General features: G+C 41.5%; 1 protein-coding gene across 5 annotated transcripts in view; it reads left to right on the top strand.

The window, feature by feature from the left end:
* CNTRL (centriolin) overlaps window positions 1–25,291 on the top strand; it is an 81,010-nt gene that overhangs the window by 27,903 nt on the left and 27,816 nt on the right. For 4 of the 5 annotated variants that reach the window (XM_045791042.2, XM_087869404.1, XM_087869403.1 and 1 more), the window contains 14 exons: window positions 1,177–1,371; window positions 5,801–5,954; window positions 7,046–7,266; window positions 10,291–10,467; window positions 12,680–12,814; window positions 16,311–16,456; window positions 17,045–17,252; window positions 17,739–17,918; window positions 19,769–19,948; window positions 20,690–20,806; window positions 21,098–21,242; window positions 21,734–21,882; window positions 23,740–23,929; window positions 24,970–25,283. In XM_045791042.2, coding sequence (XP_045646998.2) covers window positions 1,177–1,371; window positions 5,801–5,954; window positions 7,046–7,266; window positions 10,291–10,467; window positions 12,680–12,814; window positions 16,311–16,456; window positions 17,045–17,252; window positions 17,739–17,918; window positions 19,769–19,948; window positions 20,690–20,806; window positions 21,098–21,242; window positions 21,734–21,882; window positions 23,740–23,929; window positions 24,970–25,283 — 2,511 coding nt within the window. Of the gene's footprint in view, window positions 1–1,176; window positions 1,372–3,819; window positions 4,001–5,800; window positions 5,955–7,045; window positions 7,267–10,290; window positions 10,468–12,679; window positions 12,815–16,310; window positions 16,457–17,044; window positions 17,253–17,738; window positions 17,919–19,768; window positions 19,949–20,689; window positions 20,807–21,097; window positions 21,243–21,733; window positions 21,883–23,739; window positions 23,930–24,969; window positions 25,284–25,291 lie in introns of those variants that run through there. The other variant, XM_045791044.2, reaches the window with a different exon arrangement.

The following is a 25,291-nucleotide window of genomic DNA, read 5'->3' as shown; positions in this document are numbered from 1 at the left end:
CCACAAAGGCCTCTCCGAGGAGGTGACATTTGGGCTGAAACCCAAAATGTGAAGGATCCAGCAAGGCAGCATTAGGGGATCAAGTATTCCAGGCAGAGGTGACAGCAGGTGCAAAGACCTGCACACTAAAGATTTCTCTGCTGAGGGATGGAGAGTGTGTGGAAGATGAGGTCAAAGATTATGCCAGACTTCATAGGCTGTCCTATGGTAGAGAGTAAGGCATTTGAATTTTAGTCTGAAGGTAATGGGAAGCTTTTGAAGGACATTAGATAGTAGAATGGCTGATCCTATTTGTATTTTTATAAGGTCACTTTGGCTACTGCTTGAGAGGGAAATGGGGTGAAGGAGATGGAAAGAATGGAGATGGGTGAATCTCCTATGGGACTGTTGTTCAGTACAGGCAAGAGATGGTAATGGCTTGGACTAGGGGGGCAATGGTGGATGTAGAGGGAAATAAACTGGTTCTGCAGAATTTGGAAGGTGAACTGATCAGACTTAAAAATGGATTGAGGGGTGCCTGGCTGGTTCAGTTGGAGGAACATTCGACTCTTGATCTTGGGGTCATGAGTTCAAGCCCCACATGGGGTGCAGAGATTACTTAAATAAAAACTTAAATGGATTGAAAGTGGGAGATGAGGTAGAGGGAGCCATCAAGAATGATTTTAATAATTAAAAAAATGTTTTACAATAATGTTGACCAAAGCTTATATAGATAGATCGATAGATGTAAATAATATACATAATTTTAAATAAATGGATGCTTACAAAATGTGCTTGAAAAAAGTTATTTTATATGAGTACATATAAGCCTAAATTTTTCATTACACTATTAATTTGCTTGACATCCTTAACAAGGGTAAGTGCTATATAAAGTCGACTATTAATATTGTGGTTATTATTATTAATAATTTACAAGTTGCTTATACTAGAATGACAACTTCATTTTTACCTGCTCTTATGAGTTTTCATAAACTTTTATAAAATAAGATTTTCTACATGTAATAAGCATAAAAGTATAAGATATGAGTGGAATGCCTAGATGACTTTTACATTTTACTTCTATTAAAAAAACTGGTAGAGCACAGAATACCTTTTTAAATTTTAGAAGTTTTCTTTAAATTAGTAAATCACTGTTGCTATCCTCTGTTAATTGTTTGTTGGGTTTGGGGGGATTAGATTTCAGAATCGGAGAAAGACCTTCTCTTCAAGCAGTTGAGTGGTAGGATACAGCTTCTCAATAAATTACGCCAAGAAGCTATGGATTTAGAAACACAGATGGAAAAGCAAAGGCAAGAAATAGATGAAAAGCAGAATGAGATCAAGGACCTGCAAATAGCCATAGATAGCCTGGATTCCAGAGACCCAAAACATGTAAGTAAATGAAGAGATTTTTGGCTTGTTCTATAGGGACGGGAGTATCATTCCATCTAGAAATTATGTCTCCTCATTTTTAGCCGCAGAGTTCTTTCTGAAAGTCTTTTAGTTTGATGCACAAATTTGAGTAATACATATGTTTATGTATGCATGTATCATATATATCTGTATGTGTATTATATATCCATATGTCTGTATGTACATAACATGTGTATATATACTTATATAGAGAAGTATAGATATCTCTGGTTGAAAACAAAACCTAAGGTTTGAAGGAGATAGCGTTCAGTAGAATGGTACACTTATTTTGTTTAAGTGGCTGAATATCATATTTCAGATCAAGAGAAACGTGCTCCATGGTGCTGTCCAAACCTCTCACCCTTTCTCTTTTCTTTGTTTTCTTAAGAGCAAAATAGTGAGATGGGAGAGCTAAGAGGGGTTTAGAGGCTTTTCTCTACCTCTTCTTTAATCCTTTATGCAAATATTACACTAAAGCTATTTGTTGTTTCATATTGTTTTGTTTTGTCCTTAAAAAGCAAACATTTCTCTAGGGTGTGTCTTCCTAAAATGTAGCCAGAGGTGGTCAGGGGGCTGCATGATGGAGAGTTAGGTTCTTGTCTCTGAGAAGTCTTACTAATGGCTTACATTTTACCCAATATTTGTAAAAATATTAGTAAAAATACTAACTGCATATTTCACTGCTATACTTTGAAAAATTTTATTTTTTAAAAGAAGTTCGAAGTCTCTGATTCAAGAGAGATCATAGAATTTAGCATGGTAAGGACAATGCACTATCATTACTTTAAATATTTGTCAAGTTATTTGATTATCCCTTTAAACATTTAATAAAATATCGTCGGTAAATTTTTTTGCAGGCCAGCTAATTTTGAAGGTAACCTTATCATTCACAGAAATGAGGTCTTTTCTAACAAAAGCTTAAGACTAAGTATTAAAATTGAAACTAAAAGAGGACTTGATTAAAGAATTTTCATTACATGAAAAATTAGATTTTACATAATGTGTAATATGGTCAATAATATCTTGCCCTATTGCATTAATTTGTTTGGAAGTCCGCCACCCTATGTAAGGGTCCTAAGGACAGGAACTATATCCTACTGTTTGTTACCTGTATTCCCAGGGGCCAGCCCTATGTTTATGAGTGTTTGTATCTGGGAAGGTAGGAAGGAACCCAGCCTATACGCACTATCCAAAGCTCCTTTGCTGCTTCCTCCACTTCTGTGGTCTATGAGTCTTATTAGAACCTAGATTGTATGTTTGCTTTTAACAAATGACTTTGATATTCTTGGCAGACAGGGAGTCTAATCCTCATGGATTTCTATAAAGAATTACATACAGAGAGGAGTTAAATGAGAAGCAGGAATGGCATCCACATTTTGAAGGTAGTCAGTCTCTGTTAGTGGGGATGAAACATACAAACCTAATTTAAGATTCCTTTTTGGGTATTGTTAAAACGACTAAGGGTTCATTTTTAAGGTTACAGCTTTAGTCAAAGCAACAGAGGGTGTGTCTTTAATTTGTTCACCCAGAGGGAGCATCTTTTTCTAGTTTGCACAAAGTCACCTTCTTGGCTGTTGTTAGGCTCGTGTTAGGCATCACATTCTACAAAATGTGAACATTTTAGCAAAAGGGAAAGAACCAAAAGTGGGATCCCTGCATATTTTTCTGTAGATGGAGACAGACTTTTATTCAGTTAACTTTTATTATCTAATCAGATAAAGTGCCTTTCTGAATATCAAATAGAATTTAAAAGTAAAAGCTTGAGAGATTAGAAAATATTATGTGACTCTGAGATATGGTGGAGAACAAAACATTAAGTGCCAGTGAAGTCTTCCATGATGCTAGGGTTTTTGCATATACTGGTGAGGAACTTCATCACAACATCCAAAGAATTGGTGGCTTTTTTTTTTTTTAATTTGCAGAAGATGAAAATGTGATTTTAAAAGATTAAGTGATTTCCTAAGTTCACCCTTTTAGGAAGAGGCTGAGCCCATGCTGTGCTACTGCAGTGACCCTTTCGCCACAAGGCAATTAAAGGTCTACAGAGATTAATTATTTTTAAAATTAGCTCAGAGCCAAACCAGTCAAGTTGTCAACAAACAGAAGCATTTAACTAGGTTTCAAAAGGAAGAAGTACTATTTAAAAATCAAATCCCATTTTAGCTGTAAAAAATGTACGTAGCTAGAGGCAGAAACACCACAGCAACACACATAATAAAGGAAGATTTGTGTTGCTCTTCGCTACCTGGCAATGCCGTGTGGGAGCGGAAGGTAGTAACTGTTCTCTGTGGGGAATCAGCCTGCAATAATCTGCAAAGGTTGTGCGTGATTGGCCCTTGGGAGCTTCCTGTGTTGTGATTTAAAGCACGGAGGGTGGGGCCTGCCTACAGAGGCTGCTCGTGATTGGACAGGCTGGGCTGCCGCTCACTCTCCGCCAGGAATGTGGTTTGAAGCTCAGGGAAGTTACTGAGGCTTGGAGGCGCTTACAAAAATGTGGCTGTCAGAGAGGGAAGTGCACGTGAATTTGAAAACAGCTTTAGAAAGCGCTCCGCCTACAATTTCCCTGTTCTCAACGGCTCAGTTTTAACAGGACACATTTTAAGTTAAGGTATGATGATTTTCTCTCTCTTTGTGCAAAAGACTTGAATGGAGGAGGAGTCAGAGATGTAAGTTCCTGTTTTTACAACTCGTTTGTGAGCTCCATGGTCGTGAAAATCGCAGAATGTTCTTTTGCTCCCATGTGCTTAATGCAGATCATTGGCATATTGAGCCTTTTTTGGTTCCTGCGTGTAAAGAGATTTCAGTGGCATTTTTAATGGTGAATTTTAAAAGTTTAATGATGGAGACATGAAGGCAGGAGTTGTTTTTTGCTTTTTGGGTTTTTTAAAAAATTCTCTCGTGAGCCATAAAAATCCTAAATTTACTTATAATTTAAGCTGTTATCTGCAGTTTCCTTCCCAGAAAGATTTCAGATGCGTATTTGGGGAGGGCAGGGAAAGAAGAGTTTTGAAAATCACATCAGGTTTTACAGTAGTAAAACAAAAACGTTCTGAAAAGGCTGTCATTCACTTGTTCTTTAAAAATGAAGGGACTTTCTTATCTTTGGAGGCAGCAGAACATCTAAAATATTCTTTTATAAATCATGGCTATTAGACTTGAGAGCTCGGAGTTGGTTCTGACTGTGATAGAGTCCTTTCTCCTGATAACTTTCTCTTGGTTTATTGTTCTGTTCCTCTGATCCTGTGGGGGCTAACTTGAGCCTTGAGGGTGTGAATGAGGGAATTATTTTGTCTCCACAGGAACAGTTGCTTCTGAAGAGACCTGGGCAGGCCATTGGTGGATCTGAGATTCAGTTTTCTCACATGTAAAAGGAAGGGTTAAACTAGACCATTGGTTCTCAGGTTTTTTCCCTTGAGCATGCCTGAAAATACAATCTAGTCTTTTCAGTTTACAGCAGCTCCCGAATGCATGGCTGTCAGGGTGTGAGTGGGTGCGTGAGTATGGGAAAGCTCTGTTTTCCACCAGGGGCATATGTCGAAATAGAGGAGTGTGCCTCTGGAGGGCCCTCCATCTTGAGAATCACGGGGCTGAATGGTCTTGAGGTTTCTCTCAGCCCCCAGTTTATTGAACTGAAAAATAAAATGTTTCTTTGTATAAGGAATTGAAAATAAACCTCAATTCCAAGTATTTCTTCCGTGTCTCTATTTTTCCCCAAGACACCTTTTTTTAAAAAGTACATTTAATGTGCTTTTTTGATTAAAAGGATATGATTATAAATTTTTTAAAATATTAAACATATAAAAAAGAAAAAATCTCCTGTTACCTTTCCACCCAGATAGAATTCTTTTTAAACATTTTTTTTTTAAGATTTTATTTATTTGACAGCACAAGCAGGGGGAGCAGCAGGCAAAGGGAGGTGGAGAAGTGGGCTCCATCCCAGGATCCTGGGATCATGACCTGAGCCAGAGGCAGACGCTTGACCAACTGAGCCACCCAGGCGCCCCCCAGATATAATTCTTGTTAACATTTTGGAATATAGTAATTTTCTATGGATATGTGTATATGTAATTAACTTTTTTGAAGCCTTGTTAAAAGACATATTCAGTGCCAGGAATATTGAACTTGGCTATATTACCTAGTAGGTGTGCCCTTGGAAAAATCATTTAAATTTAACCTCCTTGATTTTCAGTTGGTATATCTATGAAATGGAGATGATTTCCAGATCAAGTTATCATGAGGTTTAAATGAAAACTACCTGTGTGAAGTCAACACAGAGCCTGACACAGATAGACTCAAATTGTTACATTTTACTTTCCATTCTTCCTTTAGAAATGTTAAGCATATTATTATTTTTAAAAGAGTTTAAGAGACTCAGGATTTTGTTGATTTCTTTTTCTTTTCAATTCAGTGCCATATGAAGGCTCAGAAAAGAGGTAAAGAACAACAACTTGACATTATGAACAAGCAGTACAAACAACTTGAAAGCCGTTTGGATGAGATACTTTCTAGAATTGCCAAAGAAACCGAAGAGATTAAAGACCTTGAACAACAGCTTACTGAAGGTGAGAATTTAAGTATGATTTAAGGTAAATTTATTGAAATTTAAACATTTAAGATGTTTTAGTATTAACAAAAGACGACACCCAGGCAGGCATTAATCCAGCTATTGGCTGAATATGCTTCAGCTGTTCATACCAGTGTTTGATAGGGAAATATTTGCAAAGTACCCAAAAATGTTTACAAAAAGTAAAACATTTTTCCAGTTTTAGTTTTGCATTGATTTCCAAGTGAGTGAGGTCATTGCATTCAGTAGGCAAGAAGTCAGTACATGTTCATGATGAACCCTGGCATGTCACTGTCTTCTTCCAAAGCATACAATCCTTTCAGGAACAAAGAGGCCATTGACACCAGGGCATTCAGTGTCTAGTTCTAAGGAGAGTGTGGAAAGAATGTTAGGATCCACTTTGCAATGCAGATTTAGATTGTGACATTGCTGTACTAGTGAAAGAGGAAGATAATATAGGTCATAGTGGTGAGGGCCTGGGATGGGGTAAAAAGAGCCCAGTTCCCATTTTGCCATTATCAGCTGTGTGACCTGGGACGACTTATTTCTAACTCCATCATTAGTTGTTGGGAAGATTAAATGAGGTGGTGTTTATAAAATGCCTGGCACATAGTAGGTACCCAATACATGGTTTGGGTTTTCTTGTAAGTCTTCAGGTTACACGTTTGTGCTGCCAGTCTTGGATTAGTCTTGTACGTTGAGTGGTTTTGTTTTGTGTATCTAGCAGCAAGGACTCATGGTTCTGTTGAACAGTTTTCATTATTTTATTTGGAAATTTATTTGGAAAAGTTTAGTTTCATTATTTTATTTTAAACTTTTTACAGCCTGAATTGAACATTTTATAAGCAATGCCCACTGAATATACTGTTTTATTGTTAGTTAATTAATACTACTGTACTATGGATAATAGAGGGAAGAAAGATCATTATGTCTTGAAAAGGAAAAACAAGATGGTACAAAATCATTGAAAGCTTAGAATTTCTTTCTTAGCCAGTAACAAATAACTAAAGAGACTAAATGCAGTAATTATATATCTTGAAAGCATTTTCTTATATACATTATCACCTTGCCTTTTTCCATTTTGCTTAGGACAAATAGCAGCAAACGAAGCCCTGAAGAAGGATTTAGAAAGTGTCATCAGTGGGTTGCAAGAATACCTGGAGACTGTCAAAGGCCAGGCCGCTCAGGCCCAGAGTGAGTGCAGAAAGCTACAGGATGAGAAAGAGACATTGCTGCAGAGATTGAGTGAGGTCGAGCAGGAGAGGGACCAACTGGAAATAGTGGCCATAGATGCAGAAAATATGAGGAAGGTATGATTTGTTTTTTTCTTGCCTGTTTCCTCAGCCTCAGAAGTAGGTGATGCCCAAATTAAGTTAGTTAAAGAAGTTAGCAACCGTGTAATTGGAAGTAACAAAAGTATTAATGGCCATTTAATGGCGTTTTTCTCTTTAGTTGTGAAACACTAGGAATCATTATTTTTCCCCTACTAAGAAAAGGAAGATTATTTTGAGTTTTTATCCCTGAAGGGTGTTTATCAAAGAACTCTAAAAAATATGCTATTTAGTTATTACAGTTGCTGTATTAAGTGTTCGTATTTTGTTATTTGTGCAAAATTAAGCACAACATACTTGTCTTATTCTTGTTGTTATTCACAATTTTAACTTTATTTTACGAAACAAGACACAGTATTCTAAACAATACCCTTCCATACCTGGCTTGTTGCCGTTCATTTGGAGATTTCACTTGATCTCTTTTACGTTTTAGTTGTTTGACAAAATTTATCATGCATGAGAACCTGGATTCCCAAATTTCATGCCCAGTAGGACTTGCTATGGAAGTTTGAATTCATATATTTAATATTATGAAAATTCTCAGGCAGATAAAAATGTCAAAAATTATGTTTAACACCATGTACTCTCAACTCAGCTTAAGAAATAAAACATTGCAGATATATATGAAACCCTCTGCATACCTCCACATAGAGGTAACAGAATCTTAAATATAGTTATTTCCCCGCACCTCTTTTATTATATATGTAGCCATCCACAAGCAATATGTAGCATTGTTTTGCATAATTTTAAGATTTATATTAAAGATATCACAGAGTGCATATTCTTTGGCCAATTTTTTCTTCCTTTCTGTTTCTGTTTTGGGGAATTATACGCATCCATACTTATAGCTCTAGTTTGCTTATTTTTATTAGTGTATATAGCATTCCATTATAGGTACTACCACAAATTTATTACTTACTCATTCTTCTCGTGGAGGACGTTTTGGTGGTTTCCGGTCTTTTGCTATTACAGTGTTGAGTGTAACATCCTTGCACACATCTTGAGCACGGGGACTATGTTCAAGATTGAAACTCTTAAGTCAGAGGGTATGTGCCCCCCTTAACTTCACTAGACACTGTCAGATTACCATCCATAGGGATTCAGTCAGTTTCTACTCAACCAGCAATGTGAGCACCACCACTCTACCACATCCTTGCCAACACCTTAGTGTTATCCGACTTTTATTTTTTTAAGCTTTTATTTTGAAATAATTTTAAATTTACAGGAGAGTTGCAAGAATCATACAAATAACACTGTACCGTGCATTCAGAATCATCAATTAATATTTTGCTATATTTGTTTTCTCTTTCCTATATAGTTTTTACATGTTTTTATATAAAATTTTTTGTAACCACTGAAGAATTAGTTGTAGACATCACCCTTAGCTCCTAAATATTTCATCATGTGTTTCCTAGGAACAGGGACATTTTCTAACATAGAGTATCTAACACAGAATAATTATCACATTCTGGAAATTTAACATTTTGTCAGTCTTGGTGTTGCCAGTCTGCTGAGTTTGAAATGGTATTTTTTTATTATGAAAATTTTACATTTATAGGGAATGTTAAAAGAATAGTTCAGTGAATATGTGTTCTCCTAGATTAAAAAAATATTTTGCTGTATTTGTTTTTTTTTCTCCTTGAGTAGTTTGAAAGTTGCAAGCATCAAGACATCAACCCTTAAGTACACATCTCTTAAAAATCAGGACATTTTCCTCCATCACAACAATACCATTATTATACCTAGAAAAATTAATAGTAATTCCCTGATGTCATCTAATATCTGAACCGTATTCAAGTTTTCCCACTTGTGCCAAGAATGTCTTTTGTAGCTGTGTGTGTGGGTGTGTGTGTAGAGATCAGGCTAGTCAGCCTGTAGAATGGCCCACATTCTGAATTTGTCTGTTGTTTTCTCATGGTTTGTTTAAATTGTTCCTCTGTGCTCCATGTAAACTCATATCTTGTTTTATAACTGCTTTTTCCCTGGATTACTGAAGACATTGAGCACCTTCCCTTTGTTTATTTGCTATTCAGGCTTCCTCTTCAGTGAATTCCCTTTTCATATTTTGTGTCCCTTTTTCTATTGGATTGTCTGTCTTTTTCTTAATGATTTTTAGGAGTCTTTATATATTCTGGACATTTGTTGATTATAAGTGGAATTTGCATTTTGCACAAGCAACCCAAATAATTCAGACGCCAAGTGGTTTTTGGACCACTGCTGAGAATCCCTTCTATAGACGTTCTCATCACAGGATCCTCCTCTTTAATTTAGAATAGTTTGATCAAGTTCTTCATGATCCCAAATAAGTAGATAAAAGCTGAAATAATCATAAAAAACCGACAAACTAAAATGAATCAGAACTGTGGTATGCTAATCAATACGTACTTATATTCTCGTCAGCACTCATTCAAGTTCATCTATCATCCTCAATTAAATTAGAGAGTGCTAATCCAATTTTGTTCTTCTAATAAGTGAACGTGCTATGGTTTAATAGAAAGAGTGTGGGTTTTGGAGTCAGATCTGGGTTCATATCCTATCTTTTTTAAGCTGCACAGCCCTGTGCAGTTTACTTAGATAGTCATTCTCCAGTTCCTCTTCTGTAAAATGGGGATAATACTGTGCCTTACACAGTTGCTGTGAAGATAGGATGAAAGAATAAATATGAAAACATTTATTCCGGTGACTGATGGAAAACAGGCCTTATATTTTATCCCCCCTCTCTTTTCTTCTTATGTATTCAGACACGTTTAAAGTTTCACACAGCTGATTACTTTGGAAAACATGTTGGTAGCACACTGATTTTTCTGATTATGTTTAGTCAGGATTTTGTTTTCCAACCTGGATATGCATAGCCTGCAGCTTCCTCGTATTGCTAATGAAAACTTTCTGTGCCAGGCCAGCATTGGCTGGCCATTTGGTTCACGGTGCTCCAGTTACTTATAACGACTTGCAGATGCGTATGCAGAACAGGGAGGGTTCCATAAACGTACTGAATCCTTACAGGAGCTCGCAGAACTGGAGAGTGCCCTCCAGGAGCAGCATGAGGTGAATGTGTCCCTGCAGCAGACCCAGGGAGATCTCAGTGCCTATGAGGCTGAGCTAGAGGCTCAGCTGAAAGTACGGGATGCTGAGGCCAACCAGCTCAGGGAGGAGTTGGAAGAACTTAGAAGGTTCAGCCAGGTGAGTAGGTGCATAAAGCCATCTAGAATGCGAGGCCTGTGGCCTTAACATACCAGCCTTTCTTTAATGTTAGATGAACCATTTTTTAATAGAATATATGTGGAATGATGGGAAGAGTACATTTTTGGAGTCAGGTGTTCTGAGTTCAAATATTGCCCCTGTGAGCCCCTGTGTGAGCATGCAAATCACTTCATAGCTCTTGAGCCTCTGAGAAATGCCTCCTTGTCTGTAAAATGGGTTATCGTGAAGATAAGGGCAATATTGGGCATGAAAGCACGTAGCAGTTGGTATTCAATAAATTCTAGTTTTTCTTTCTCAAAACAAGGTTAAGAGACCTCTTTTAAGTTAGTGTTATATTTTATTTTGCTACTTTCTATTTTGGTTGGATAAAGTATCCACTTGTTTAGATTGTACTTGCAAATTAGAGAATTATTCATCCAATAACCACTTACTGTCTGGCCACTGAGGGCAGGTGCTATGGACGGTGCAGTGAACAGCACAGACACGGTCACTGTCCTTGTGGAGCTGGCAGTCCAGCAGTGAGACAGGTGTGGGAGAAAGAAAGGGATAGCGTTCTGTAGCGGGAGAGGTGTGGTTAGGGAAGACAGCCTTAAAGAAATATTGCAGCTGAGACTCAAAGGATGAGTTGGATTTTGCTGTGCAGAAGGAGCAGGGGTGAAAAGGGTAGGGGTAAAGAATGAGTGTTCTAGGCTGACACGAGGAGAAGAAGCATAGTGCATTTGAAGTGCTGAAAGTATGCCTGTTGGATGCCAGGAGCGAGAAGAAGAGTAGGAAAGAGGAAGAGAGAGAAAGAGGGGCAGACAGGGGCCCGTTACAGCATATTCTTTATCAAATTAAAAATTAATTTTGTTTAGCTATAATTCACACGGGCTGCATCCTTCTCCAGGAAGCCCACCGTGACCTTCCCTCTTGTGCCTGCTGGAAATCTGGGTTCAGGATCCTACTTTAGTTTTCCTGTGGCCTGTGCTCAAAGCATTTTAGATTTTTAGATCTAAAATTTGTAGATCAGCTTAAATTGCCCATCTCTCCTGCCAGACTCGGAGCACAGTGAATACCTAGATTGTATATGCCTGTTTCTGTCTCAGTGCCTGGCACATAGAAGGGGCCAGTATGTACTTATTGGATGAAAGTGAAATAAAATAAGATAGTTTGAATCCCAGGAATGTATATAAAATAGCATTCATGTGATTAGAAAAGGAAATAAAAATAGGTCATGCTTATTGTAGTAATTAATTTGTATCCCTTATCAGATATCAAATGACCACCTGACAGTTGTCAAGATTATATTTCTCAAGAGTATCAAGTTTTACAAAACTATAGTTGATAAGATCAGAGTATAAAAAAATAGGAAATTGGGGGAATACCATTAAGATAACAGTAAATACAGATTTCTAAATAATAAGAAATAAAATTTCTACATGGCATCTCATTTCAAATAAATTCTCCTAAGTTTTCAAGCCAGCCTTTACTAGCTTGAAATCTATTGTCCTTTGTATTCCCATGGTCCTTTTTTTTCCTCGTAAGTCTTGACAAAAATATTATAACATCCTGGCCTTTTCGCAGATTTACTTGGTATTAAGAGGGATATTCCCCTTCTTGGGAGGAACACTACCAGCATTGGTCTTCAAGCCATATATTGAGAATATGGAGCTTAACAGATCTCTCTCTGATCTTCAGATCTCTAATTGGTATACTTTAGCTGTATGAAATCACTTGTGAAGCTTATTAAATGCAGATTCCTATCCCCCCACCCCCGCCAGAGCTTCTGGCCCATTGAGGCTGAGATGTAACCTGGGCATCTGCATTATTAACAAGCACACCGAGTGATTTGGTACAGGTATTTGAGGACCACAGTTTGAGAAATATTGGGCTAAGGGAAGGAAAAGCAGTAACTGCTGAATCACTCACAGAACTTTTAAAGGTAGGTACTTGGGCCCACCCCTGAGAGTCTAATTTGGTATATCTGAGCTGAGCTGATTCTCATGTTGACTGTTAAGTATTAATGGTTGAAGGAGGCATATGAAAAAGATTAACTTGGGCTTTGAAATTTCAACATATAAACATAAAACTGCGTTATTATAAAACCATAGCTATCAAGGGAATGTGTATGTATATGAATGTATTTAGGCCTTCTAGATGAAAAAAAGTGTTGCTGTTTATGTTTTCCTGTCGTTGCTTCCCATGGCAATAGTTAGAACAATCGGCCCTTCAAGCGGAACTAGAGAAGGAAAAGCAAGCCCTCAGGAATGCCGTCAGAAAAGCCCAGCTCTCAGAAGGGAAGGACCAAGAAAATAGTGAGCTCCGCACACAACTCAAACAGCTGCAGGTAGAGACATGTCTGTCCAGGATATATTCTTACTTGGGACACCCTCAGTGTGTTTAGTCAGACACTTAACCTGCTCCAGCCTGTGGTAAGCAACTTGAATTATTAGAAAGGAAAGATTCTGGATGGGATAGTACCGTAGCCTCTGTTCCCTTGTGAGCCCATCGCTGTAAGATTATTAACACACACATCCTTTGTGTTGTTCTCGTGGAGCCAGTGTCGGGAGTACACAGCAAGTGCTGTATAAATGAACAGGGGAAAGCAATACCTGACGTTTCCCTGAGAAGCAGATTTGTCACCATACTGAGCCAGAAGGATCAGATTGATGCATTCTTCTTCCACTGAAATATCTTTGTAATTATCCAGGAATTTAACTAGAGTGGGTTGCAGAACTTCTTAACCGTAAACAGTTTTCACAATCCCCTCAGAAAGGATGCTGTTACAAATGCAGTCATGGGGCGCCTGAGGGGCTCAGTCGGTTGAGAGTCCTGCTCTTGGTTTCAGCTCAGGTCATGATCTCGAGGTCATGGGATTGAGCCCTGGGGTTATGGGGTCAAGCCCCACATCATGTCGGGCTCCCCACTTAGTGGGAAGTCTGCTTCCCTCTCCCTTTGCCCCTCTCCCCCGCTTGTGTGTGCGCACACATGCATTCTCTCTCTCAAATAAAATAAGTCTTTTAAAAAAAATGCAGTCATTTTACATCTGTGGCAGTTTGCTTTGGCAGAGTATTTTTACTGCCGCTGTCATAATAATCTGCCTAACAGACTGCCAGAGAAGCAGGTGGACAGGACTTTCCAGATAATTAAGCTCTCAGAGAGCACAGATGTCTGAGCAAACAAGTACCTGGATCCACACTCAGGTTTCAGTCTGTGAGGCCAACGGCCACTTGGCTGGCTGAGGTGGCATGTGTTATATGCTTGGTTATATGCTGTGGTTTTAGGGAAGGCTTCCGTGCCAGGGGCGGGGGGTAGGGAGAGGGGGGAGGTTGTGATAAATAAGACTAATAAGCTCACCCAAATTCTCTCTCCTCTTCCAGTGCCTTGAATATTTTTTCCTCGAAGTTTAAGGAAATGTAATAACCTAGAATTTAATTTTTATTGCTATCAGCTTAATTTCTGAAGCAAGTATCATAAAAGATGTACAGATTTTCCATTCTTGTTTGACTTGTGTGTCAGGTGTTCAATAGATTACTGTTTTTTATTTTTACTACGGAAATTTTCAAATAATCACAAAAGCAGAATAGTCTTTTGTTTACCCTACTTAAATAATCAGCATTCTGCCAGTCTTGGTTCTGTCATTCCACATGTTTTGTTTGCTGGAATACTTCAAAAGAAAATCCATACACCTTTATTTCACCCATAAATACTGTAGTATACATTTCTTAAAGAAAGGGACTAAAATGTCTTCTTCTGGGGCCTTCTCCTCCAAGTTAGAAACTGAAGTCAGCTTTCCAGAGTACTTAGCCCATGCTGTGAGACTACCTTACTTGGAACTAGGTCCTTGGCCTACTAACCTCCTGATACAGAGTTCAGGTTAATCTCACTCTGCATATTGTCTTTGTCAGAAAATCATTTAGCTGCAGTGAACAAAAGCCTACTAATATGAGCTCCAGAAAGGAGACAGAGCTGCTTTGTCAGTCAGTCTTTCAGGAGCTACATGGCTCTCTCATTTCTCCTTCTCTGTCTCTGTGGGCATTGTATTTGCCCACCATGGACTCCAGCCCCAGCTGACATATCTTTACAAGGCCTCCTCTTACGGACTTGATGTCCTGGGTCTTGGTCCAATTTTGAAGAGAGTGAGAACTTGTTTTCTGGCTAGTCAGCGGATTGTCTGGGTCGGATCACTTATGGCCAAGATTAGACAGTGGTACAGATCTGGGCGCCTCAGGGCAGTGAGCAGGACAGTTTGCAGATAACAGGCTCCAGATGGGATAGGCAGTTAACATGTTCATTGCAATTCTGAATTCTCCATTTTAGTTAAGAGTATTTCGCTGAGTTTGAAGGAAATTAATCACTCCAGTGGAATATAGGCATTCAGGGGAATACAGGCAACACCTTAGGATGCAGAACTATTTTTCTTTACAATTCAAGGTGATTTTAGCATTTCTTTTTACTTGAAAGAGGCGATGTGTGAATTTAATTCTTGGGATATTTGTGTTTGTTAATAATATGCTGGCATGTCACAAATACTCCCACAGAGAATTATAAGCTATTAGAGAAGTTTCAGTATTAGAGGTTTTATTTTAAGTTGCTTGGCAGACGGAGTATCATGGCAAAGTGTTTTTTGGTTTTGTTTCTTTAACTTTGAATTATGGACATTTCAAACACATACAAAAGTAGAATACGAAAATGAATCCTTATGTACGTATTACCCGTCTTAACCAGTTATCAGCACGTGGCCAGCTTTACGTCATTTGTAATGCCTGCCGTAACACACCCCTCACACACTGAATTATTATGAAATACATCTGAAAATCTTGTGGTGCCTGGGTGGCTCAGGTCATGATCCTGGGATCCTGGGATCCAGCCCCGCATTGCATGCGTCAAGCTCCCTGCCCATCGGAAAGTCTGCTTCTCCCTCTACCTCTGCCCTTCCCCTCCCACTCATGCTCTCTTTCTCTCTCTCTAATAAAATCTGAGCCTGATGCGGGGCTCGATCCCAGAACACCGGAATCACGCCCTGAGCTGAAGGCAGACGCTTAACGACTGAGCCACCCACACGCCCCTATACAAAGGGTTTTTAAAAAATACCACTTTATATTTTTAAATTATAGTAATTCCCTAATAGCAAATGCCTTATCATATGCAAATTTTCAAATTATCTCACACAGTTTGATTTTGTTTTGTTTCAGAAAGAGAGAGAGAGAGTGTGAGTGGGGTGGTCAGGGAGAGGGAGAGAGAGAATCTTAAGCAGGTTCCACACTCAATGTGGAGCCCAGTGCGGGACCCACTCCCGCAACCCTAATCGCTCAGTTTTTACAAGTGTTGGTTGGAATCAGGATCCAAATAAAGTGCACACATTGCATTTGGTTGACTTGATTCTTAAGTCTGTTCTGGTCTATAGGTTTCTTCCTTCTTTCCCCCTTTGTTATATTTTAAAGAAAACCAGGTCTTTGTCCTGTATAGTTTCCTATATTCTAGATTTTGCTGGTTGCATCTTTTCTGGTCTTGATTAATATGTTCTTAAGTTGCAGGTGGAGGCTTATTTAGATTCAAGTTAGTTACTTCTCAACAAGAAGGCATTCCTAGGTAGTGTTCATAGGTACTTAGTTTTGTATCACATCAGGAAACATTGTAATGCCTGGTTCTGTCTTTTGTGACTTTAGATTTATCAGTAGATTCAGATATTGTCAGCCCAAACAGAAAGCATTTTTAAAGAATCGATAAAGGAAGTTGAATAGAACTATCATATGACAAGTACTACGGTCTGTGTATGGGTATGTGTGTATTTTAAATTTTGTTTTGGTAACTTTTACCTCCCCATTTCACTATGTCCATAGGATGACAATGACCTATTAAAACAGCAACTTAAAGATTTCCAGAGTCACCTTAACCATGTGGTTGATGGTTTGATTCATCCAGAAGAGGTGGCGGCTCGTGTGGATGAACTAAGGAAAAAACTGAAGTCAGGAGCTGGGGAAATGAGGTAATGAAAATTCAGGACCTCCAGATACTGAGATTACTGAGTTATGAACATCAGGTTCATATAGACTCACCTTCCCAAGTTCTGTTAATGGCTGATTTCTTTTGTAAGTGTTCCTATGTCATATTTCTGTGATCGAGACACAGGATTGCTTCATTCAAACTGCCTGTCACTGATTTTTTTACAATTTAAATCTTTCATACAGTTTGGTATTATTTAATTTAAAAAGCAGAAGTTTTAAGAGTAACTCTTTCTTGAAAATTCATTGCATATGGTCTGGAAGTAGAGCCATATTATGAATTTTAAATAGAAAATAAATATGAAAACCAAGGCTAATTTAAATAAATGAAAGGACATTTATTCTTTGAGCAAACATGCTTAGCTTGCTAGGAGCCTGTATTTTCGGGAGTGACAGCGGTCACTGGAATAAACAGTGATTTGCACTTGGGAGGTGCTGAGGTGCTGACCGACACCAGCGCCGTTCTAGGCAGCTCTCTCTGCTCCCGCTCTGCTACCAGCATGTTTGCACCCAGCCTCCCACATGAGATCTAAAAGGTCCCATTTATACCATCTTTTTTTCTCCCTTACCAGAATCCATACTTCTTCAGATGTCTTGGGGAAAAGTCTTGCTGATTTGCAGAAACAGTTCAGTGAAATCCTTGCACGCTCCCAGTGGGAAAGAGAGGAAGCACAGGTGAGAGAGAGAAAACTCCAGGAAGAAATGGCTCTGCAGCAGGAGAAACTGGCGAGCGGACAAGAAGAGTTCAGGCAGGCCTGCGAGAGGGCCCTGGAAGCGCGGGTAAGGAAAGGGCGAGAGAGGCAGCTGGAGGGAAGTGTTTGGCCAATACTCAGGTTTTCACCAAATTGCAGTGCTTCCTTCTCATGTAAATACAGGATACTTACTGTTATTTTCACTCTAAACAAGTCAAACTGCCTGTGACTGAAATTCAACCCTGAATATGGTTACTGATGTCAGTCAGGAGTCTTTGTGGCTGTGTTTTCCTTGTGTTGGAAGCAAGTGAGAAAGAAATGTTTCTGAGCATGTAGGTAAACAGTACTACAGTGCTAGAGTGTAGTGTCGAGCTAGAATCTGAATTTTTGGATGTAATTCTTTTAATGATGATGCAAACATTAAAATGGATCCTAGAAAACATTCAAGATAAAACCATGCCCTGTAACTCATTACTACAAAATTTCATTACACTCTTTAGTAAAATGACATGTGATTCTCTAAAAAGTTTTTATTTTGCTTAAAAATCATCTTTGAAACTTGATTTCCTCACAGATTAGTTTTGATAAGAGGCAGCACAAAGCGAGAATCCAGCAGTTGGAGAATGAAATTCACTATTTGCAAGAAAATCTAAAAAGTATGGAGGAAATCCAAGGCCTTACAGATCTCCAACTTCAGGAAGCTGATGAAGAGAAGGAGAGAATTCTGGCCCAACTCCGGGAGTTAGAGAAAAAGGTGGGAAAGACCATAAAGCATGATACCTGTGTCCCCACACCTGGGTCCTGCCACCCCGAGAGCAGGCGCTCTGCTTGGGGCCTGATCCACAGTGGCCTCTGGGAGCGTTGCTGGCCCAGAGGTGGACTGGACCCAGGGGACACCAGGATGCACGTGATCGAATCCAGGGCCTGAGCCAGGGTGCCGCGGTAGATGAAAACGAGAGAGCTGGCACGTGAGGAGAGACCTCAGGGCTTCAGTGCTGATGGCAAGAGTTTGCCTCCTCAGAAACCCCTTGCCCAATTGGACACATCCATGGGAAATTACTTTTAACTCCTCATCTTCCTTTCTAACACGCCGGCCTCTCTTTTTGCTCCTCCATCCCACTTCAACCATCTCCTCCCATTGTCACATCCTCAACCTTGTCCAGTTCAGAAGTTGCACCCACCACCTCTGAGATCCCGAGCTGAAGCAGCCCATGCTGGTCATAACTCTCTCCACTGCACCCCACACTGACAATTTTTCAGCCTCATTGACAACTCCAGGGCACAAGTCCCACCTTTTCTGTCTGTTAGGCTTTCCTGTCTACCTTGCTCATCATCACCTGACCTAAATTCCATGGTTCCCCACTCTAGCCATTTTTGCAAATGCCCTCAAACCCCTTGTCCTTTTCTCCTGTCTCGCTTGCCTGACAGAACTGCAGCCGTATGCTTTCTTTGGGCTGAAACCCATGCTGAGTATTCCTGCAGAAAAATATCACCCACCCAGGCCTAGTGGCATCATTATAATCTCTTGGTCATCAACCTCAGACAGGTAGTATTATCCTTCTCTCTAACCAGTTCCCTCTCCCACGCTCCACTGTTTCGTACCTTGTCACTCCCCACACATGATTCTCCCTTCTCCCAGCCTCAGTGAATGACTTGCTTCATACTTGATGGAGAACCTTTCAGTTCCCAAGTCCTGTTGTGTCTGCCCCTCAGATATATCTGGAATATAGTTCCTTTTCTCTTCTCTGATGCCACCACCCCCATCCAGCCATCATCTCTCTTCTGAACAACTGGTATGGCCACCTGACAGATATCCCAGTCCCACTGATGACCCTGCTCCACTGAGCCACCACCAGGCTCTTTCAAAAACATGCATTGGCTTTTGTTAGTCCCTACCCCGCCCCCCCAGCCATTTCTCCCCTCTCCAGGAACTTCTGTTGTTTTTATGAAAAAGACCCAAATTCTTAAGTCTATGAGGCCTGGCATGATCTGCCTCTTTTAGCTCGCTCCTATTCTCACCAGGCTCCTTTCAGTTCCTCAAAAATGCCAAGTTCTCCTGGCCTTCCCACATGCCGTTCTGTCTCCTGGCCCATGTTCCTCCACCCTTCTCTCTGCCCCCTACCCACCAATCTCCGTCTCTCCTGCTGTTCTCTCAAACAGTACCCTGTTCTGTCCCTTGATATCTACTAACTACATTTTGGTTGTATATCTGAGTGTCACTCATAAGCTCCTTGAGGGCAGTAGCCCAGTCTACTTTATTTACCACCATATCCCAGTGCCTGACATGGCAATCACAAGGGGCCGGTCCATCACTTGGTGATGGTGCCAGGAAATGGTTTTCCAGTGAATGGGTAAATCTGTGATCACTAAGGTTCTTGACTAAGAAGACTGATTTCATTCTAAATTTACCATACAGCTTTGCGTTGATTTTATTTATTCATTTCCTCAGTGAATATGTATGGAGCACCTCCTTCGTCCCGGGTATTATCATTGTAGGCACGGGCCAGGTAGCTGTGAACAGAGTCCCTGCCCTCATGGAGCTTGTGTCTTAATTCATTGCTGCCGAGTGGTTCATCTATTCAATTAATGTTTCTTTTATTTTAGAAGAAACTTGAAGATGCCAAGTCTCAGGAACAGTTTCTTGGTTTAGATAGAGAATTGAAGAAACTAAAGAAAGCCGTGGCCGCCTCTGACAAGCTAGCCACAGCTGAGCTCACCATCGCCAAAGACCAGCTCAAGTCCCTTCATGGAACTGTGATGAAAATTAACCAGGAGCGCGCAGAGGTGGGTCCACGTGCTTAGAGCAAGCTTCCACCGGCACTGCTGCCCAAACACATAGCCACTTGGATCATTGTTCTTTTGTTATAGACTTTGGTTATCTTAGAAACCACTGTAAAGTTGTCTGTCTCCCTTCAGACCTAAAGATTGTATTTCTCCCGTCACAGCCCTGCCATGGGTCCTGCCCTCTCCTGAGCCCTGACAGGAACCACCAAATGAGACGTACTGTCCCCACCTCCAAGTGTAGAGCTCTGCCTCGGGAGATGGCTGTGCTTACACAGCTGAAAGCCTGGCCATCTCATCCTTCTGAACCCCAGACTTCTCCTCTGTGCAGTCAGATAATATGTGACTTCTCGGGCTGTTCTGCCTTCTGACTGAAATGCTGTCTGTAACAGCTTAAAAGGGGCAGATGCTCATGAGATTAAGACAATAGATCATAGGAGAGAAAATCTAATGATGAGAGTCCAGAGAGACACCAGTCGTGGAAGACTGGAGAATAGTGAAGAAAAAGTTAGCTCTTGCTCTTTCTGATGCAGCCCCTTGCCCACCTGGCCCCGTGGAGGGGGCGAGCAGGCTGCCAAGTGATGGGAACAGCACAGGACAGGGTGGAACCCGGTGCCACACACCCATGGGCTAGCCAGGCTGGCGATAGGACAAAAACAGAGGGGTCAGTCTGAGAGGAAGAGAGAAATGAAGAAGACAGCAAATGATGGCAGTGCTGCCTTTCTCCTACCTCTGTCCTAGCAGGAGCTGCAGGAGACGGAGAAGTTCAGCAGAAAGGCGGCGCAAGCGGCCAGGGATCTGACCCGAGCAGAAGCAGAGATCGAACTCCTGCAGAACCTTCTCAGAGATAAAGAGGAGCAGGTCAGTGCTGGGACTCTGAGATCTCCTCCTTATTGGGCCTGTATCAGTTCCTAAAAGACAAAAGTAGTGGAGGTGACCGCTCAGAGAATTTGGAAGTGTAATGAGTGGTTCGTCAGCACTTGGTCCTCTACTGCGTGCCAGGTGGAGTGCGGTTTCAATACAAGGAGTGATGTGGCATCCTCATGAGTAAAGCATGGGTAAAAGTTCTAGAAGTCTAAATCAGGTTGCAAAGATAAGTGCATCTGAGAAAAAGTACTTGTGGGCAACTTTGTATATGTCATTTTTTAATAGTTTCGAAATGAGATGGAGAAAGTAGATGTTGGCAGTGGAGGAGCGAACTCACAGGTGCTGGAGATGGAGAAACTGAATGAGACAATGGAGAGACAAAGGACAGAGATTGCAAGGCTGCGGAATTTACTCGACCTCACTGGGGCTGGTAAAATATTGGGCTTTGATTTGGGTAGTAGTTTTAAAAACAGTTGTTCTAAAGTCAAATCATGTTAAAAAAAAGATGATCCTGTTTGTTTTCGCCTTAGCAGATTTATTGAACTGAGATAGATAATTGCATGCTTGGTTTACAGAGCTGTGATAATTAGCTTAATGAATAAAAACAAAGAATTTAAAAAACATTTTATGTAAATGAACTGTTGAGGAACTTGATTATAGTGAGACAAGAGATTTTTGAATTTTCAAAAGAAATAATGTTTATGAATCTGTTTTCTCTCTCTGGCTCACTTTATAAATGAACAACAGAGGGGTATGTCTGTCCTTTTTAAGGGTTAGCAAAAACTTATTACCGTGGAACAGGCCGAAAAGTCAGCTTTGAGGAGCTGATCAAGGTCATTGGCCGCCATGGCATCACTTGTTGAGAGGGGAGGGAGATAGATGATTTCATGCCCAATTTCACAGAATGGCTTTCCTTTGCAGATAACAAAGGAAGCTTTGAAAATGTTTTGGAAGAAATTGCTGAACTTCGACGTGAAGTTTCTCATCAGAATGATTACATCAGCAGCATGACCGATCCTTTCAAAAGACGAGGCTATTGGTACTTTATGCCACCACCATCATCATCAAAAGTAGGAGTCTGTGATGCTGGGAGTGTATACTGAATTTTCTTGAAGGAAATGTGACAATGTTCTCTTCTCTCAATTTGTGAAGAAGGTGTCGAGAACAATGTGTCTAGGCTAAGCCATGCATTGAAGTTCTTGAGTGTTTTTAATATTTGAGATGAAAATAGGTCCTTCTCAGGAATATTGCCATTGCCCATTCATGCTCAGGTGGTATGTTGTGGGTCCCTGATAGAAGATCCTGCAAGGGGATAAGGCGACGAGCCCAGAGTGCCTGTTGGAAATGGGTATAAAACTGTGCAGAGGCTGACAGAAACCTGGGCACCTGGATTTCAGTTGATTTTAGCCAACATTTCATTCGTGTTCACTGAAATCCAGGTCAGGTGCTAGGTGGGGTGGGGTGCCATGAGGAATGGTCTAGCCCTTGCTCTCAAAGAGCTCATGCGCTGGTGCAGACCGGTACACCAGTGTAATTACAACAGTGGCGTGCGTGTGACAACAGACTTGACCTGCGTGCTCTGGTGTAGAGAAGTGTCAGGGATTCCTCGCATGGGGAAGTTCAGGAAAGAAAGCTTCACACACAGTCATGAAGTCAGCACTTAGCCCTCAAGGGGCGGGCTTTTAGAAGGGAGGAAATATGTGGAAGGGGGGAATTGGTTGAGCTGTGGTGAGTAGCCTTGTGGGGCTGGACGGTTGGATGGGAACAGTGAAAGGTGAGTCTGGAAAAGTAGATTGGACTCATACTTTTTTTTTTTTTTTTTTTTTGAAGATCTTATTTATTTGACAGAGAAAGAGATAGCCAGCGAGAGAGGGAACACAAGCAGGGGGAGTGGGAGAGGAAGAAACAGGCTCACATGGGAAGAGCCTGACGTGGGGCTCAATCCCAGAACGCCGGGATCATGCCCTGAGCCGACGGCAGAGGCTTAACAGCTGAGCCACCCAGGCGTCCCGGACTCACACTTTTGAAAAGGACCTCAAAATCTGTTGCACTGACTTGTGGAGGCCTTGGAGACAAGGCTGTGTGTAATATGATCAGAGCCATAGACTAGGAGGAATAATCAGGCTGAGGGTGGGGGCCTGACTGGCGGTGGGTGAACTTGGGGCGGGGTGGGGGGCGCTGTGTGAGCTCATTCTGCGAGGGACAGGAGCCAGAGCTAGAGCAGTGGAGCTGGAGGAGAAGAGATGGCACCGAGAGATGTTCAGGAGACAGAACGGTCAAGGCTTGGGGCTTGAAGGTGGGAAGTAAGGAGAGGATGGTAAGCGGCCCGCATCCTGAGCCAAGGGGCTGGGTGACATCCTGCCAGAAATCAGCTGACAGGCAACAGTCAGGGTGAAGCGGCTGACACACTAGGATCCCAGGGCTGTGTAGATTTAACCAGAATCCAGACCGCCTTGACAGCCAGGGCTGGATGTGGAAGCTGCCAGGTTAGATGTAACATTGTAAAGCTGGGCGAGGGTTTGGGAAGGAGACCTGTTTATGACTGGGAAGGAGGCAGGGTAGCAGAGTGTAGCTTCACAGCCACACCAGGCTTCCAGGACAGCAGGAGACTAATATCCCAGATGGCCTTGAAAATTCACTGGTTTCCTTGGCCTGCCTTGGTGGTCCGTCAAGGATAAGGCAGAAGGGGAGGAGCCACCAAGAAAGATGAGTACTGGCGAGGAGAGGCCGACACTCAGTCCGTTTACCTGACTCGACTGTGTAATCATGTCTCACTTCTGTCTGAAAACTGATAATTAGAATCTATGAAAAGAAATCAGTTCTTTCTCAACTTTGCTACATCTCAACTTTGTTCTAGACTTTGGCATTTCTCCAACTCAGCCTTTTCATTTCTAATAAATAGTGGGCTCTTCTATCATTTATTTTAGGTTTCCAGCCACAGTTCCCAGGCCACCAAGGACTCTGGTGTCGGCCTAAAGTACACAGCCTCCACTCCTGTTAGAAAACCACGTCGTGGACGGCAGGATGGAAAGGAGGACAGTGGGCCTCCACCTGTCTCGGGATACTGGGTGTATTCTCCCATCAGGAGTGGGTTACATAAATCATTTTCAAATAGAGGTAAGTTAAATCAAAGAAGGGAAGTTGCATTTCTCTTTTATTGGTTCCCTGAAATCTGTAAGACACAGTCCAGACTCCTTAGCTTGCTCTGCAAGGCCCTCTGTGCTGCGGCCTTGGCCAGTGACCTCTTGTCTCACCTCCCATTACTGTCCCACAGTCAGCCATCCCAGCTGCCTGAGATACCCACAGCATGGCACGTTCCTCTAACCTCCCTGTTTTAAACCCTCTGTTAAGAACGTCCTTCTTCCTTCCTGTCCTTAATCTGTTCCTGCTTAACCTTCAACAAGACTCAGGTCCTCCAGCAACACTCCATTATGTACCTTCGTCCCCCCTGCCTCACGCAGGCTGACTGAGCAGCTTCTTCCCCTGTGCTGCTGGAGCATGGCAGGTGCTTCCATCCTTGTGTCCTGGCATTGTTTAGCTCGACTAACGTGAAGTGGTACAGGTCCACGTTCTAAAACCCCGAGAGGAGGAGTCGGACTTGGGAGCCCATCCTAGCTCTTGCTGTAGGCAGCTGCGTGGGCCTAGGCAAATTATTGAGCTCCTTTTACAGTGTTGAGTGTAAAATGGGAATATCACCTTTGGAGAATGTGTTTATTCGGGAGCTATTTATTGAGTGCCTGCTGTGTGCTGTCTGTCATCAGTGCTAAATGTGGATCCTGCCGGTCAGGGAGATAAGCAGGGAAGCCAGCAGCTCGGGGTGCCGGGCACCATGATTGTGGGTCTCACCGCTCAGCTCTGCATTTCTGTTGGTCTCTTCTGCCACCTGAAGCAGGCACCCGAATGGCTGCTGAATAAATGAACGAATGAACACAGAAAATAGCAGATCAGCAGATAGGCACAAGAAAAACTCAATGATCAGCTACTGAAAAGAACATGAATCCCTGTTTTGATCAGCTTTTCAAAACTGCTTTTGACCTTTTTTGCAAAGTTTCATTCCCATGTCTCAGGGATTTGGGCCTAAATGCTGCCATTCTCAACAAAATTTGTTTACCTAATAAGCCATGGGGGTAAAACATGCTTCTGTTTATTTCTTTAAGATGCAGACAGTGGAGGAGATAGCCAGGAAGAGAGTGAGCTAGACGACCAAGAGGACCATCCATTCGTACCTCCTCCCGGATACATGATGTACACTGTGTTTCCCGATGGTTCTCCTGTACCCCAGGGCATGGCCCTGTATGCACCCCCTCCTCCCTTGCCCAACAATAGCCAACCTCTCAACCCCGGCACTGTTGTTTATGGCCCACCTCCTGTTGGGGCTCCCATCGTGTATGGGCCTCCGCCTCCCAGCTTCTCCGTACCCCTCATCCCCGTGGGGGTGCTGCATTGCAACGTCCCAGAACATCATAACTTGGTAAGTGG

The sequence above is a fragment of the Ursus americanus genome, chromosome 18 (genome assembly GCF_024610735.1).
Source record: "Ursus americanus isolate L20-20 chromosome 18, mUrsAme1.1.p, whole genome shotgun sequence".
NCBI lineage: Eukaryota > Metazoa > Chordata > Mammalia > Carnivora > Ursidae > Ursus > Ursus americanus.
Note: the sequence above shows the minus strand (reverse complement) of the source record. Positions and strands in the feature narration are given on the sequence as shown.